The following is a 17,089-nucleotide window of genomic DNA, read 5'->3' on the forward strand; positions in this document are numbered from 1 at the left end:
CCCTTGGCGTTCTTGAATACTTGCTGCTGCTGATGGTTAGGAGGTAACACTGCCTGACCCGGGTATGCCTCCCTAGCAGTCCCCCTGGGCCTGGCCCCCCTGCCATCTGGAGAAGCTTCCCCTCAGAGACCCAGCCTTAGGGAAGGCCTGCCAGGGCTGCCCACCCAGGGCTGCCTGCCTCAAGGTGATGGGCACCACGCTTCAGTGCAGACTGTGGCAGGGGCACTGCAGGGCCACCAGGCTGCCCAGGTTGGGCTGGGTGCTGACTGTTTGGTCTCACCCCAGTTAGAAAGGAGCGTAGATCAAGAGGATGTCCTGGAGGCCTGGCAGCCCTTCCCAGAGCAGCTCCCACTAAGGCTGGGAAGGATGGTCCTGAAGATGAGTGTGAGAGTGTGAGAGTGTGTGTGTGTGTGTGTGTGTGTGTGTGTGTGCGCGTGTGTACAGCACATGTGAGAATATCCACTGTTCCTGCAAGTGTGCGTGTAGAATGCTTTTTTAAAAATTTATTCACCTTTGTGTGTTTCCTGAGGAAAACACACTCTGGGCCTCACTGTGGCCTTCTGTAAAATGGGATAAATAATTATTATAACTAGGACTCTTCTGAGACAACTGCTGTGCATGATAACCAGGGTGCAGTATTATTAATAGGGAAAACACATTCTGCCTTTAATCTTCAATAGCTCCCACTTGCCTGGAAAATCCAGATGACCTCTCAGGCCCCTTTCCACTGGGAGATTCTAGGAATCTAATTTCGGACTTGCCTGCTTGAAACCTCAATCTCCCTGAAGGGATGAGGGGACCCACTATAGGAAGAGCACTGTCAAAGCCCAGCTCAAGAGGGCACTTCTCAGAAAAGTGGAGTGGGAAGGGTAGATTCCTGTCCTGTGCCAGCATGATTACCCTTTGAGGTCAACTGCCTCCAGGAAGACTTCTCTGATTGCTCCAGCTGCACCATTGGATATCTACTTGGATCTTCTACAGTTGCTATCAGGAATCTCCTCCTCACCCCCTGACCAAGACCTGCTCTTTCTCAGTAGGCTACTGAGAGCATCACCATCACCAGGCATGTGGAACCCTGCTGCTGCCGAGGGGAAAGGGAAAGATCAGTGGAAAGGAACATTGGGTTTTTTTCTTCAATAACATTTTTTTGGGTTTCTTGGTCTCATATTAAATTAACATGTACTATTATAGAAACTTAGAATTCTGGTAAATATGGATAAAAGAAAAAAAATTCATGCACATTTCCTATTCTATTAACATTTGGGGAATTTTTTTGCCCCAGAGTCCCATAGATGATTCTAGAGCCCTCTGCAATAGGGCATGAACTGTGCATCTTACTGCAGGATCATGAAACTTCATTTGATGCTCCAGAGATCCAGGACCCCAAAATTCAAGCGACTCTGCACTAGAGGGTTCCACGTGCACCATGTAGTCACATGTAAACAGACCCACACCTACCTGTAGGCCATATACCCACTCACCTGACTGTATTGACTGTATGCACAAACATTCTTACACTCCCCACACCTTGGGTATATTCTGCTCTTGTGCATAGACTGGCTGTTGACCCTTAAATGCATATCTCATATACATGTACACATGTGTGTTAATACTACAGGCACACACGTGCTCTTTATACACTCTACTCCCACAGTGCACACGTTCAATTATACTCCTGTTGTTGGTACACGTGAACATGGTCAAAGGGTTTGGCCTAAAGAAATTTAGGATAGGCTTACAGAGGACAGCTAATTTCTCAGACGCTGCTGCCACCTATTGGCCACATTTTGCACTAGCGTCCTTATTCCATTCCTAGTCCTGTCCATCCTTTATAGTTCTTCTGCCTATCACACTATCATACTCCCTCCTCACTGAAGCAGCGCTCTGGAACTGGCTCCTGAACCAGGGACATAAATGAGGGAGGCAAGGTGTCAAGGAGGACTCTCACTGATAACCACCCATTATCTGTCAAAAGTTCTAGTAAACATTTTAACTGAATGAATTAAAAACACTTCAAAGTGAGTCTTTTGTACTTAAGAGGCTGGGTCTCACTATGTTGCTCAGGCTGGCCCAGAATTCCTAGGCTCAAGAGATCCTCCTGCATCAGCCTCTGGAGTAGCTGGGACTACCAGTGTACCTGGTATCCAAATTGAGATCTTTTTGACTATTTGCTGTGTTAATGATTGAACCCATTTTGCCTCGGAGGTACATCCTCTGCCCTTTTAAAAAATTTGAGACAGTGCCAGGCGCGGTGGCCCATGCTTCTAATCCCAGTGGCTCAGAGGCTGAGGCAAGATTGTGAGTTCAAGGCCAGCCTTAGTGAGGCCCTAAGCAACTCAATGAGACCCTGTCTCTAAATAAAATATAAAAAGAGCTGGGGATGTAGCTCAGTGGCTGAGTGCCCCCTAGGTTCAATTCCCAGTAACAACAACAAAAAAATTGAGACAGGTTCTCACCAAGTTGCCTAGGCTGGCCTTGAACTTGTGATTCTCTTGCCTCAGCTTCCAGAGTTGTTCGAATTTCAGATGTTCACACTATGCCAGCTTATAGTACGTAATTTTTTAACAAATAAGGAAATGGAGCCTCATAGATGGGATGTGATGTCCAATGTTACACAACAGCTTCTTCCAATAGGACTATGCTCTGAACAGAAATGGAAGAAGAAGCAGCCAAGCTAAGATTATTTATTTATTTATTTATTTATTTTCCAGTACAGGGTATTGAACCTAGGTGCACTTTACCACTGAGCTACATCCCCAGTCCTTTGTATTTTTTAATTTTGAGACAGGGTCTAACTAAGTTGCTTGGAACCTCACTAAGTTGCTGGGGCTGGCCTCCAACTTGGCCATCTTTCTGCCTTAGCCTCCTGAGTTGTTGGGATTACAGGCTGGTATCTGATATTCGGCTTCAAACTAAGAATTATTACAGAGACCAGAAGGAAGGCCAGCCTGATTTCCACTCCAGGGAATCTGGAGGCGCACCCAGAGGTAGGTGAGGTCTGCCTGGAGGGATGACCTCCTGACAAGGTCCCCCTACCCTGAGTTGCTGCCTCCCCTTCATTAATTTGACTACCCTTATTGTTACAGCATGCCAAGGTGTGTGCTCAGACTGAAGATAAACAGTGTACAAAGAAAGATGAAAGTCCAATTCCTGTCCTCATTTCAGTGAGGGGGCTCCAGACAAGTCCCTTCGTTTTTGTCCCACTCCCAAAGGCTTTGGGGACCCCTTTGAGCTTCTCTTCACCACTCAGCTCTGCAAGCAGGGAAGGTGAGCTTGACCTGGAGTTAAACAGACCTGCATCTGAATCCAGCCTTAGTTCTGTGACCTTGCTGGACCTGAGTTTTCTCAGCTATTGAAGCAATGAGCTGGAGATAGAGCAGTGGTTCCAACTTATAGTTCCTTAGAAACCTTGGGAGAAACCAAGCAGGGAACAGAAAGTGGGGAGGCCAAGCACAGACCTGCTCCCTCTACCCCCGTGCCTGCTGCCTCTCTCAGAGCAGCGCTGCTTTCCTGTTTCCCACATGGGGCTTCTGTGGTTGAGTTTGATGGCCACTTGGACTAGATGAAATCTAAGTTCTTTTTAGCCCTAAAACTGTTAAGTCCCAGTTCATGTCTTAACTGACCACCATATTGTGAGTTAGCAAATGGCTGGGCCTGGGGCTAGGTCTAGCACAGGCCTGGCTGCCAAGGGAGGGCTGAGGAGGTGTCCATCTGCCCCCACTGCACTGAGGGCTCAGCAACAACTCTACACTGACCAAAGGGTGGCATGCACACCCTGGCATTGCCTAGGGAGACAAGGGCAGGCAGCGATGTCTTTAGGGGGCTTAAGAAGTTGGCTCTTCAAACCTGGAAAGCAAAGGAGGCTTTCACGAGTTGGAAGTGAGGATCCCTGAACAGCCTAGTGGAGCGACCTGGCTCTTAGGATGCGGCCACAGGGAAGAACAAGGTGTCTGGATTCAGTTTCAGCTTGGAAACTGGGAGAAAGGCCTTCCTTGGCAGGTGTTTGGACACATGACTCCTGAACCTGCTCTTGCTTCAGAGCCCCCACATCTCCTGTGGAGGTTTCACACTTGGCTCCAACGTGCCCAGCAGGGGCCTCACATAGCACACACCCTAGGAAGGTTCCTGGCCTTGTGTTTACAAGGTTATGTGTTTCTGCACAGTTTGGAAAAGTGAAATATGTTTGTATCCAATTTCTTTCCCACTCTGGTGTTCCCTCCTTCTCTCCTACTTTGTGTTTTCCAGCTTTGAGTGGCTACAGGCATTTTGTATTCTTAACTTTGAATTCCTTTTTTTTTCCTTTTTGTGGAGATTAAACCCAGGGCCTATGCATTCAAGGGAAGCGCTCTACCAAATGAGCTATATCCCCAGCCCAGATTACTTTTCTTTCTTTCTTTCTTTCTTTCTTTCTTTCTTTCTTTCTTTTTCTTTCTTTCTTTCTTTCTTTCTTTCTTTATTCCTTCCTTCCTTCCTTTCTTCCTTCCTTCCTTCCTTCCTTCCTTCCTTCTTTTCTTTTAAAGAGAGAGTGAGAGAGAATTTTTTTAAAAACATTTATTTTTTAGTTTTCGGCAGACACAACATCTTTGTTTGTATGTGGTGCTGAGGATCGAATCCAGGGCTTTGCTCGTGCTAGAGGAGTGCTCTACTGCTGAGCCACAACCTCAGCTCCCAAATTCCTTTTCTTAAAGAAAGTAATCTGCTGACCTCACCGTCTTGGGTCTGCCCATTAGGTCCTGAGTTTTCCTAGCTGTGCAGGTTTTCATAGCAAAAGGATGATCTATCTATTTATATAAAAGATTATATCTAAGGCAAGTGCAGTGGCTCAGTGTAATCCCAGCAGCTCAGGAGGCCGAGGCAGGAGGATCTTGGTTTTAAAACCTGACTTAGTGAGGCCCTAAGCAACTTAATGAGACCCTATCTCTAAATAAAATACAAAAAGAGCTGGGGATATGGCTCAGTGGTTAAGCACCCCAGGTTCAACATTATATCTATCTATAGATTGAAATATAGTTATATATCAATCATCATATCTATCTATAGATATATAATCTTTTATTTGTATATAAATATTTATATGTATCATATATATATATATAGTTGTAGTTGCACATAATACCTTTATTTTATTTATTTACTTTTATGTAGTGCTGAGGTTTGAACCCATGTGCTAGGCAAGCATTCCACCGATGAGCCACAACCCCAGCCTCCTATATTTTATATATGTTTCCCACTCTGCAGTGCTGCAGATCAAACCCAGGGTCTCACATGTGCTAGGCAAACACTCTGCCACTGAGCTACCAACCTTTTAGGCACTGAGACAATGATACGGGCTTGCTGGGGGCCTCATAACATGTAGTATGGGCTAGGTTTCCCATCTAAGATGGTTACATTTGAAAGCCACCTTTCACTACAGCCCCTGGCTGGAAGCGGACACCTGTGTGCTCGAAGTCTCCCTTTTCCTGGGCTGAGAGCTTGCTTGCACCCTTCAGCTGCTCTATAACCACAAGGTGGCAGCAGACACCATTTTTCTCTTTCCCTTGAGTTGGTCCCAAGTACTCACATCCATTCCCTCCTGTCGTCCTAGCAATTGAGTAGCTCCTCCTTCAAGCCCTAGCTTTGCTGTTTATAGGCTGTGACAGTGAGCAGGTCACTTTGCCATACATATTTAAATTTCTTCAGTCTCGTTTTACTCATCCATAAAATACATATATCTCATGGGAAGAGAAGAGTGAAGCACCTATATAAACTCATGAGCATTCAAAACCATTGCTGTTTCAACAGGGGTATCTGGCACCTCCCCTGGGAAGAGGTTTTCCTGGCAGGATTGGCCTCAGCCCTACACTGAGCAGAGCCCTTACATATTCCATGGTGGGTACCCTCTGTGTCTATGCATGGGACCCCCATGGACTGGGATCTTGGACTCATCTTTTTCTCCCTCTTTGTCAACTCCCACCTCTCCCTTGGAGGGACTCTGCAGCTTCCTGCCCATATTAATGCCATCTTGGGGATCAGGCTTCAAATGGACCCTCCTGGGAAGGAGTCCTAGACCCTGATCCATTGCCTGCCACCAATTCTTCCTCTCCCCTTGACCTTAGCCATGACTGACATACCCCAGCCAGAGTATGTCTGGCGCCACCTTAAGGATTTCCTGATCATCCCCAAATCTATCCCTCTGTGTCTTAAATTGGCATTTGAGGCCTTCTAAAATTTGATCTCCTGATTTACTCTGTGCTTCAAATATACCAGGCCATTTTCTGTTCCCAGGGCACATCTTCACTATCCTACCTCCAAGCCTTGTGAGAGCTGTTCTTCCTGGAATGCCCCTCCCATTTCCATGTAGTAAATTCATCCTTCAAAATCTGGCTGGAAGGTCACCTCCTCTTGTCAAGGCATCACATTACTCTTTCTGGGCTTTGGGTGCCCACCATGTGTCACAGAAGGAATGTCCATTATCTATGGAGAGCAACTCAGTTTACAAATGGCTTCACCTTCTAGTAACCTGGGTTTGGGAAAGGCAGGCAGGACTACAGCCATTACCTCATTTGGCTGATGAGGTGACAGGCTAGGAGGACGTCATACACCCTGAAAATGGTAGAGGCAAGATTCAAACCTGCAGCTGTTTCTAGCCACATCCCCTGCCTGAGTTTTCCCTGCCTCTCCATCATGCTTTGTGGCCTGGTTGATACCCTCTTCCCACCTTGGACTAAGTAGAGTATTGGTCAATCTTCATGCTTATGAATTTTTTGAGGCAGGATCTATCCTCCTGCCTCAGCCTGGGACAACAGGTATTTGTTTTATCAAAGTTTAATAATGTGTTCAATAACGTTCTATTGAAGAAATAGATGCTTCCATATGCACACATACTACACTCGCTGCCCATGCTGTCTGTCACTTGGCCTCCTTATCACCCAACTCAAGCCTACTTGACCGTGATGGCAGTGCCTAGGCTCTGGCAGGATAAGACTCAGCTGGAGGCCCAGATTCTCTCAGGAGTGGGAGAAACAAACAGCTTCCTTCCCCCACCCCCAAGCTTATCAGTCTCCTGCAGGCCCCATCAAATGGGGTGCTCAGCCTCTGAAGGCAAGCTGCCCCTGCCTGTCACCTTCACACTCTCTATTACTTAGAACTGTGTGACTTTGTGCTCTCACTTCAGCTCTCTGAGCCTCAGACCTTATTCAGAAGATTTTTTGGCTGGAAGAATTCAATGAGATGAAATGAGAAGATGCACTTAAAATAATAGCAATGACTCAATGTGAGCTGCCTGTTCAGGAGGTCACCTCTCGCAGGGAGCATTTGGGGACCAAATTGCTCTCCCGGATCTGGCAGGGAGGTGGAGGCTAAGAGTTCCCTGGCAGGGGCAGGGGGTGCAGGGGCCTCAAGTTCAGGCTTCCCTCCCTTCACAAAGTGACTGGCAAGTCTCTGTTGGTCCACAGGACGGCACAAGTCACCTCGACAGGAAATACAGGTGCCTGGACAGAGAGGCCCCAGGGGCTGGGCAGAGGCAGGTAACCTGTTCACACAGACTCACAAGCATGGGCTTACCCTTACACACACAAATACACAGACGGGAGACACTCACACGATCACATATTCCTTGATGTCCTTAGGATGCACAAACTCAGAAACATCCCAAACACACACACACACACACACACACACACACACACACTTATCAGGCTAGGGCAGGCACTGGCGCTGCTGAGTCACCCCGCAGGCAGCTCAGCCCAACGGAGCTGGAGCCACTTGCCTGCTCCCAACAGGCAAGGGGTGGGGCCTGCAGCCTCGATTTAGAATAACCCTGTCTATACTATTGCTCGGTTTTCCCTACTCCTGGGCCCTTTGATTGAGTCAGGGATGGTGGTTGTAGGGGAGTCCCTGTTTGCAGAGGCCAAGCCAAAGAGTTCCCAGCCTGCTCTCACCTGGGTGCATGAATGCATGTGGGAACAATTAAAAAATAACACTGGATCCATTATTGAATATTTGCATATATGTTTTTACATACTTATTTAATCATTACAACAGTTTTATAGAAAGTTGGTACCATTATTAATCCCATTTTATGCTGAAAGGGAAATGGCTTTCCCAAATGCACAAAGCTGGTGCACAGCCCGAGCTCCACTGCCTCCAAATCCCTAGCTCTTAAGCTCAGGGCAGTGCTGTCCTACTGAGCAGCTGTGTACAAAGGCATGTGAAAGGTGTGTCAGTGTGATTTGGAACCCTGATGAGTATGCACTAGGGTTTTTGTGACCAGGGACTGAAAGGATTTCAAGTAGCTCAATTTCTGGTCAAAGGATACAAAGTTTCACTGATACATTAGAGTGGCCCTCCTCTTCCAGAATGCCCCAGATCTAGGGACTCAATCCTGCCTTTCTCTGCTAGTCTATGGGCTCCTGGAAAAGCAGGGACCAGGGCCCTGAAATCTAAAACAGGACCTGACTCAGAGAAGGACTCAGCAAAGGGGAGAATAAATGAATTTATGATTTTAAATTCCTTTTAGTAGTGATATAACAATCACACCATCGATCAATGCTAACACTTTACTGGAGACTTACCCTAGCACTGTTCTCAGCACTTTACACGGATTCTTTCATCTAATTCTGGCAAAAGACCTTAAGGAAAATGCTTTTATTAACACAATTTTACAGAGGAGCAACTGGGTTTGCAGAGTTAGTAGCTTGCCCAAAGTAATGCAGCTAGTTAAGTGTCAGTGTCGGGACTGGGAGGCAAGAAACCACTTGTCCTCAGAGGGCTCAGTTTCCCCCCATTTACCCAAGAAGGGATTAACTCTCCATGGCTCTCCAGTATGGAGTAGCCTATGATTTTGTGATTCTTCCACAAGGAACAGGGATTATGTTTGTTCTTTGTGGGCCCAAATCCTGAAGGGCAGATTTGGCCTTAATCTGATGAAGAGCTTTTGAAGTCTCAGAATGGTTTTAAAATGAAAGTCCACCCTGTGGTGGTGAGCTTCCTGCGTTAGGGGGGCAAACATAGATCTGAAATGAGGTGGAGGACAGGGATCTGGACCAGCAACCATATAAGCCCATTATAGCACGGATGGGATGGACCATCAGGAGGTTGAAAGTCACCAAGGATATTGGGTAAAATGGGCACAAGAGAAACCAGAACTCTCATTTATTGAACAACTCCCTGTATGCCAAATCTGAGCTTGGCATGTATCACTAATTCTCAGGAAAACACTTTAAAAGAGTTATGGCTGAGGAAACTCAGATTCAAAGAAGTAACTTGCTCAAGGTCGAATAGGACAAAGTGGGATAGGTGGTCCAGGTGATCCTCGTCAAGGTCACTTCCCTAGATCTTCTATGACCAACCCCCAGTTCCAACCTAGTACCCTTAGGGATAGCACCACGTGGCAAATAGCCTCATACTTTTGCCGCATGACGTCAGAGACCACACCAGCCAATCCAGGAACTCCTTATCCTCCCCACCCCTGACCCTAGGTTTCTCAGAAGCTGCCCTAGAAGGGGCGGGGTTAGGCACTCTGGCCTACCCGCACCTGCAGCCCCCGCCCCTTCCCGGTGGCGACGCTCGCCCTCCTCTGCCCGGTCCTACCCGCCGCCCCACAGATTGGCAGTTGCCTGCACCAATTAGAGGACCTCCCGGGGCAGGGGCGGGGCCTCACGTCAGAGTTGCCCTGTCAGTGCAGGTGGAGGCCCGCGGCGGGGCAAAGTGGCAGAAACCTCTTAAAGGGCGAGGGCAGCGGAGAGTGAGAACGCGGCCCGGCCCGGCCCGGCCAGGTCCCCGCCCGGTCCAGCCCAGGTGAGCGTGGACCACCTGGGGGGGGCAACCCCGGGACTCTGGGAGGGACAGGGAGAGGGACAGACGAACCCACCCCCAAGGGCCTGAGCTCTCCCGGGAGGGGCCAGACCAGGATCCAAGGGTCCGGGGAGGGGCTAGAGGTCCGGAGTTCCAGGGTCCGAACTCGGGGTCCAAGGGGCGCACAAGGGGAGTCCGGGGTGCACAAGGGGCTCGGGCGTCCGAAGAAGGGGTCCAGGAGCTCGGGTCCGGAACTACACTCATGCTGCCGGCGGTCCGGGTCCCAGGTTCGGTCTCCGCAGGCGGGTCCCTGCGGAGCCGCGCAGCCCATGGCCGCCCCGCCCGCCCCGCCCGCCCCGCATGCTCCTGCCGGGCCGCCGCAGCATTGGCCGGCGGCGGGCGGCGCAGCGGGAGGGGGCGCCGGGCCGGGAGCCCCGCGCCCCGCCGGCCCTTATGTAACTGACTGAGTTTCCGGACCCGGGGACTCGCGAGCTGGGCGCCGGCTCTGCCGCCAGGCTGGCCCTGCGGTCGTCGCCTCGCCCCACGCACTCCCTGCCAGGCTGGGTCTGGAGCACTTCCCTCTGCCTCCGTCTCCCGGGCTCTGGGTCAGCCCGGGTTCCTGCTCCTCTCCTCCGCGGTTCCCCGTCTCGTCGCTCATCTCTCTCGCCCAGGCTCTCCCTCTGCCCTCGGTCTTTCCCCAAGAGCTGTCTCGCCCTCACCTCCACTTTCCCGAAGGCCCCACCCTCTTGGTGTAGGAAGGGACCCCTTCAGTCCAGCAAGTTGGAGGTGGGGACTTGTCCAGACAGACCCCACGCCGAACTTGTCCGCAAGCGGGAGGGGGACTGTCGCGTTGGGTTGGGTAAGATTATTCCAGGGCCCATATCTTTCCCTGGGAGGGAGTGGCTGCACTAGGGCGGAAGGCAGTCTCTGGGGTCCTTTTCTTCTGGAGGAGGCTTCGAGAGAGTCTGGCTGGGATTTAGGGCATTTGGGAGTCCCTTCACCTACTGAAGGTGAGAAGGAAAGACCAGGGAAAGGCCACAGAGCGCTGGCACAGAGCCCCTGCCCCCTGCCTTCAGTGAGCTCCCACCTCCACCCCAGTTACAGACCTGGAGGGCAGTGCTGGCAGGAGCCTGGGGTGGGGAGGGGACTGATGGGAGAAGGCCAAAGAGACTTTTGCATGGGGGTGGGGGTGGGGTGAGGGAGTTGGAGATAGAAGTGATAGACCATCAGGTCTAAGGAACAGGTTGGGAGGGAGGTCACTTCCTGCCATCAAAGACCTCCTGAGAGTCAGAGACAGACACTTCAGAAATAACTTCTGTACCCTGCAGTCTGTGGTACTTGCTGCTGTCAGATGCATGTAAATAAGGTGTTATAGCAGTTGTGAGGTGGGAATTATTAACTCTGACTAGGAATGGGGGAGGGGGAATGCAGAAGGAGGTGGAAGGTCTGGGAAGAAGGGGAACTAGAAACTATAGAGAGCCAAGAGGGAGGGAGGAAGATGTCAGTGTCCTGTAGGCTTTGCATGCAGCAGAACTGGGTTTGAATCCTGGCCCTGCTATATCCTTGCTGTGTGACCTTGCATGAGTCCCTTCACCTTTCTGAGCCCCAGGTTCCTCTTTGTCAATAATCTGGACCTTTTGGGCATTAGCAGAATCAACTGAAGAAATAAATATGCACTTGGTCTGAGAGCAGGCCAGTGAGGCTACTTTAAGAAGATAATGGAGTGGGGAAGCCCTGAGATTTCCCTGTGTATACAGGAGAATCAGGCCAGGCCTGCCAGGGCCCAGCAACATGGAGTGCCTGGGTATGTGGGTAGCACTCAGTGAGGCAAGGAAGTTTCACACCTCATTGCCTCCTGATTGACCCATCCCTTCACCACCTAGACTAGGCTGGCCTCCCTCTGTAGGCCCCAGGTGCCCATAGAAGCTCTTAGGGCTCCCAGGCTGCCCCACCCCCTAGGCTAGTGGGGGTGGAGCCCTGGCAGCAGAGGGCTAGCACCCTCTCTGCAGAGTGGATCCTGGCCAGGAGTCAGGCTGGCTGTGCGGGGCAGGAACATCCCAGCCTGGCTGGGAAGACGCTGACACTGTGCAGGCCTGTGGAGGCCCAGAACTTTATCACCTGGAGCCAGGCCCAGTAGACTGGACCCAGGCTGCAGGGTGAGGCACAAGCTGGGATGGGAATGAGGAGGGGAGATCCAAGGAGAACATCCTGGAAGGATGTTAGCCTACAGGGTGGGGCAGCCTGGGAGCCCTGAGAGCTTCTGTTGGCACTTGGGGCCTACAGAGGGAGGCCAGCCTGGTCTAGGTGGTGAAGGGATGGGTCAATTGGGAGAAAACAGGGTGTGGAATGTCCTTGCCTCACTGAGTGCTACCCACACAGCCGGGCATCCATGTTGCTGGGCCCTAACAGGCCTGGCCTGATTCCCCTGTATACACAGGGAAATCTCAGGGCTTCCCCACTCCATTCTTGAACACAGGTATGAAACTGGAGAACGTCATTTTGGTTATTTCTTAAGCCTCTCTAAAGTGCCTAGTGTGTGCCATATTCAGGGTTGCCAGCCACAGAGCTAACGAGGATACTCACAGAAGCTCACCATGGAGGTCATGGTAGCCTGATATGTGTTGGGGATTTGCAGATGAGGTCTGTATGACAGTTCCCTCCCTGTCATACAGGGTTGGGAGGGGAGGTTGTTTAGAATCTTCCCAGGGCCTAAGATTCTGATGTTTATTAAAGGGAGCAGAATTCTATCCCTTTATACTCTGCAGGTCAGGCGCTTTTCTTCCTGGGTCTCAGTTTCCCTTCTTGTGAAATGGGGAGAGAGGAGCCTGGAGTCTCTATGAGTCTTCTGGCACAGATTCCTATAGCCTCAGGACCTGGTTTGGATCTTAGTCTACCACATGCCCTTATCCTATGAGGGGGTAGGATGGAGCAAGATCGGGTTGAGTATGATGAACCACAGAGCTTATTCTTGACTTGTGCTCTCTGATCATAATCAGGGCCGCTGCCTCTTAAGCAGTCTGTAAGCACTTACTGTACACAGTGTTCTGTTCTAAGACTTTCCTGCACAGCATCAACTCATTTAATCCTTACAACTTCATGAGAGGAGAACTATGATCCCTGTCTCATAGGAGTTCATGGAGGCCAGTTGATTTGACCTGTCAAACACTGGGATTTGAACTTAGGTCCAACCCCAAAGCCCAGACTTGACTAGGACAGAGCCTCTACCTCACAGATACCAAGGTGTTCACATTGCCTAGCCCTTACCTGTGGAACTGCCTGACCCCTGCTGGACTGAGCTCTGAGCTCTGGGGTGTTCAGGCTGGGGAGCGGGGAACAAGCTGTGCCACTTGCACTGGGTGCCCCCTGGACCCAGCACAGGGGAAGAGGGGTACAGGGCACAACCTGTAGGTCAGGGTCCACTGGAATTTTCCCCAGAGTGCCAGCCCCACCCAACTACTGTTCAGGTACAAGAGCTGAGCTATGAAAGGCATCTTTGGTATGTGGTTGACTTTGGGCCTCAGTTTCCCCATCTGTAAAACTTGGATTTAAGTGAGTACAGATATTCCTTGATCCACAGGTTAGTGGCTGAGGTAAAGAGGAAGAGGAAGGGTCAGGGTGGCGATGACTGAGTCTGTGGAGGAAGAGTTTGGGTCAGGAACAGCATGGATCCTTCTGAGCTGGCTGCTTGACAGCTATTTCAGATGAAGGGACTGAAGTTAGAGGGATTCTAACCTCTGTGGGGCTAGTTGTGGAGACACCCAAGGGAAACATCAAGGGAGAATACGAAGAACAAATTCCAGGCAGATGTGAGCTGGGATCCTGGCTTGACCACTTATGTGGGCTTGGAAATGATACCCCCAAGCGCCCACAGAGAGGGGTCCCTTGGCCTCACTGTCCTCACCTGTAAAATGGGAATAGCAATAACTGCACCTTTGTCGCACCTTGGGTTACTATGAAGGTCAAAAACGGGCATTTGTAGAATCAGGGGAAGAGTGTGGTTTCTAGCTATATTTTAGTACATAATGGCAATTTTGGGTGTATGTGTATAGCAGGGGATATCTCCAAAGCCCCTCTGCTGGGATGCTTTCTTGAGGGATTATGCTAGAGAATGTCCCACCATCTTCACTGAGCAGTGACCTTGTGCTCAGGCTTCACCTCTCATTGTCTTATTTGGTCCTTGGAGTAACCTTGTGATGCAGGTGGTGGCCTCGCCCATGCCTACAGCCCCCTTAGGAACAGCTTCCTGTGTGCCAAGCGTTGTTCACAAGGTTTTTAATATGTGAATTCATGCAATCGTCACACCAGCGCTGTGAGGCAAATAATAATCCATCTCCATTTTACAGATGAGTAAATGAGATGTGGAGAAGTTAACAAATAAGCCCAAGGTTACAAATGGTAGAGCCATAAATGATAAGGCCAGGATTTGATCCCAGGTTCTTAAGACTCCTTGAGGCGCTCACCACAGTTGTAATTTGGTAACTATTTATAGGATTGCCTGGTCCCTGCATTGTAGGCCTTAAGGGCAGGGATGGTGTCCGTCTTCTCCAAAATGAGTCCTTCTGTTGGCATACAGCAGGTGCTCAGTGAATGTTTGTCCACAGGGATTCCGCAGCCTCTGGTGGGTGGGCTGGGCTCTGGGAGGCCTGGTGAGCTCAGGATGGATTATCAGATTATTGCTGACTGGAGGTTGTCTACCCCCACAGAGCCCCCACTGGCAGAGGGCGGGCAGGGTTCTCTCCCCACTCAGGCCCCAGCTGACGAGGGGCCCCAGAGAGCTCATCTGTTGCTTGGCTGTGTTTCTCACTGCTGTCTTTTACCTCCATGTGCCGTGGCGGTGATGGCTCCCCGTCCTCTCTCCGACTGGCTGCGTGACTCCAATGGCTGCTTCTGTCTGGGTGAGTACTGGTTCCATTCTAATGCATGCCTGGTGGCTCTGAGACCACTGGGAGGTGTAAGAAGCTCAGGGCGTTGGGTGGACTGTTCAGAGAAGGCACTCTGTGAAGTAGGATCCTTCCACAAATAGGGCTGAGATTTTTCCTGCTGCCTGACTTCCTGGATAGTGACTTTGGGATCATATGATACATTTAAAGGTCTTTGGGGTTTGACTGGCCTGCAGTAGAATCTTTATACTGCCACTTACCAACGGTAGCTCTTTGCTTCTCAATTTTATGTCTAAAAAATGAGCACATTAATACCTACCAGCCCCATGAGGAATGCTTTGAATGAACAAAGATATTTGTTGAGCATCTACTATGCATTGGTCAATGTGGCTTTGTGTTGCATTAGATGGTTAATTTTATGCCACACATCATAGGGGCTCAGTGAACGTCTGGACTGAGTGTGGGACCAAGTACCATATAGGCATCCGCCAGTAGAGAGAGGGACCTAGGTAACTGGAGCTCCTGGGGAAGGATTGGCAGATTCTTTAGCACCCATGAGAAGAGTTGGGCAGCTGGGAGAGCCTGGGGGAAGGTGGGAGTGGGGAGGAGGGATTTTTGCCTTCCTGGTACTGACACTTTCCTAACTGTGTGACCTTGGGGGAGCCTGTGAACTTCTCTGTGCCTTAGAGACCACATCTGTGACATTCATACACAGCACTTTTACTGCATGGGTGTAGGAAGGAGCCGATGAAAAGTGCCCAGCACAGGGGCCCACTCCTCCCCAGACTGGGGATGGAACCCAGGGTCTTATGTATGCTAGGCAAGTGCTCTACTACTGAGCCACATCCCCAGCCCTCCCACTTGATAACTGATGGTTTCCTCTAGCCTTGGGCTTATTTGGGGAGGGGATTAAACTAAGTGAAGTGTCCATTTTTTTTTCTCCTTTCTCCCATTTTAAGTTCCCACCTGGAATCCAGGTGTCAGATTTTGAACGTCTCGTGGGCCAACCGGGCCCTGTGACACAGGCCGTGCTGTGCCTGGTGTGACTGTGGCTGGGCGGAGGTTCCAGCTCAGCCACTTTTGTGCTGTGTGACTTGGTTCAGTCATCAACCTGCTCTGCTAGGTGGCCTCACCTGTCCAATAGGGTTAGTGAAGGCCACTTCCCCTAGAGATTGTTTACTTAGAACAGAGGCAGTTGGCATTATTACCCATATTAGTATTTGGCTCTGGCTGAGGAGGATGCAGGGATGACCCTGGAGGGTTACGTCTGCCTAGGCCTCGGGGTCCTGAGAAGCTCCTGTCATCACACACAGGCCATCTGTTGATGTTTCCTATATGCTGGGCTAGTTGTCACATGCTATTTTAGATGCACTGCCTCACCTCTTCTTCCCAGTGGCCTTCTGAGCTAGGCATCTTCATCCTCACTTTATGAGTGAAGAAACTGGCACTGGGTAAGTCACGTGAGTTACTCAGAGTCACGGTTATTGGTGGTGGTGAGGGACTCAAACACAAGCCTGTTGACCTCAAGGCCCAAATTCTTAGTGTGAACCTCTGTTATCTCCCCCAAGGAGGCAGGAGTACCTCTAAGTCCTCGCTGTCCATCTCCATTGTCCAGTGCAAGGCCCTGGGAGCTGTTGCAATGTTTGTTGGGTGAAGAAATTCACACATGTGCACTCACACCACACTGATCCCCTCCCTAGCCCTGGTGCTTTAAGAGTTTTGAAGAAGGGAGATAATAGAAAAGCAGGAGAAGGCTGGACAGGAGAGTGGCTGAAAGTCATATGAATTGGTCTTATTTTCTTTTTGTTCACAGTTCTAGTGATCAAACCCAAGACCTAGTGCATGCTAGGAAAGTGCTTAGCCACTGAGCTATAGCCCCGGCCCCAAGACCTGGCTTTGAATCCTCATTGTGGGACCTAAGATAGATATGTAGACTCTAAGGGCCTCAGTTTTCTTACCTATAAATCAAGGATAATAAAAGAACCTTTCTCCATCCCAGGGTTCTTATTAGGATTAAATAATGAGGCCCATGGTGAGTACCTAATCAATGGTACTAATGAGCATTATTCTGGGATTATAAAGATGTTCCTCTTGGTGCCAGGCACAGTGGTGCATGCCTGTAAAACCAGCAGCTTGGGAGTCTGAAATAGGAGGATCTCAAGTTCAAAGCCAGCCTCAGCAATGGCGAGCCGCTGGGCAACTCAGTGAGGCCCTGTCTCTAAATGAAATTCAAAATAGGGCTGGGGATGTGGCTCAGTATTTGAGTGCCCTTAGTTCAATCCCTGATACCAAACAACAACAATATTATGTTCCTCTTGGAGCTGGGTATTGTGGGGCATGCCTATAATCCCAGAGGTTCTGGAGGCTGAGATAGGAGCATTGCAAGTTCAAGGCCAGCCTTAGCAATTTAGTAAAACAAACAAAACAAAAAGGGC

At 50.0% G+C, this 17,089-nt stretch overlaps 1 protein-coding gene across 18 annotated transcripts in view; it reads left to right on the plus strand.

The window, feature by feature from the left end:
* The first annotated feature begins 10,021 nt into the window (after window positions 1-10,021).
* Epb41 (erythrocyte membrane protein band 4.1) overlaps window positions 10,022-17,089 on the plus strand; it is a 169,419-nt gene continuing 162,351 nt past the window's right edge. For 10 of the 18 annotated variants that reach the window (XM_078025735.1, XM_078025741.1, XM_078025739.1 and 7 more), the window contains exon 1: window positions 10,046-10,061. Coding sequence is in view for 1 of the 18 variants with exons in the window: in XM_078025755.1 (XP_077881881.1) it covers window positions 10,037-10,061 (25 nt within the window). In the remaining 17 variants the exon portion in view is untranslated. Of the gene's footprint in view, window positions 10,062-14,508; window positions 14,670-17,089 lie in introns of those variants that run through there. The other 8 variants (XM_078025747.1, XM_078025748.1, XM_078025743.1 and 5 more) reach the window with 4 other exon arrangements.

The sequence above is a fragment of the Ictidomys tridecemlineatus genome, chromosome 11, assembly GCF_052094955.1.
Source record: "Ictidomys tridecemlineatus isolate mIctTri1 chromosome 11, mIctTri1.hap1, whole genome shotgun sequence".
NCBI classification, from domain to species: Eukaryota; Metazoa; Chordata; class Mammalia; order Rodentia; family Sciuridae; genus Ictidomys; species Ictidomys tridecemlineatus.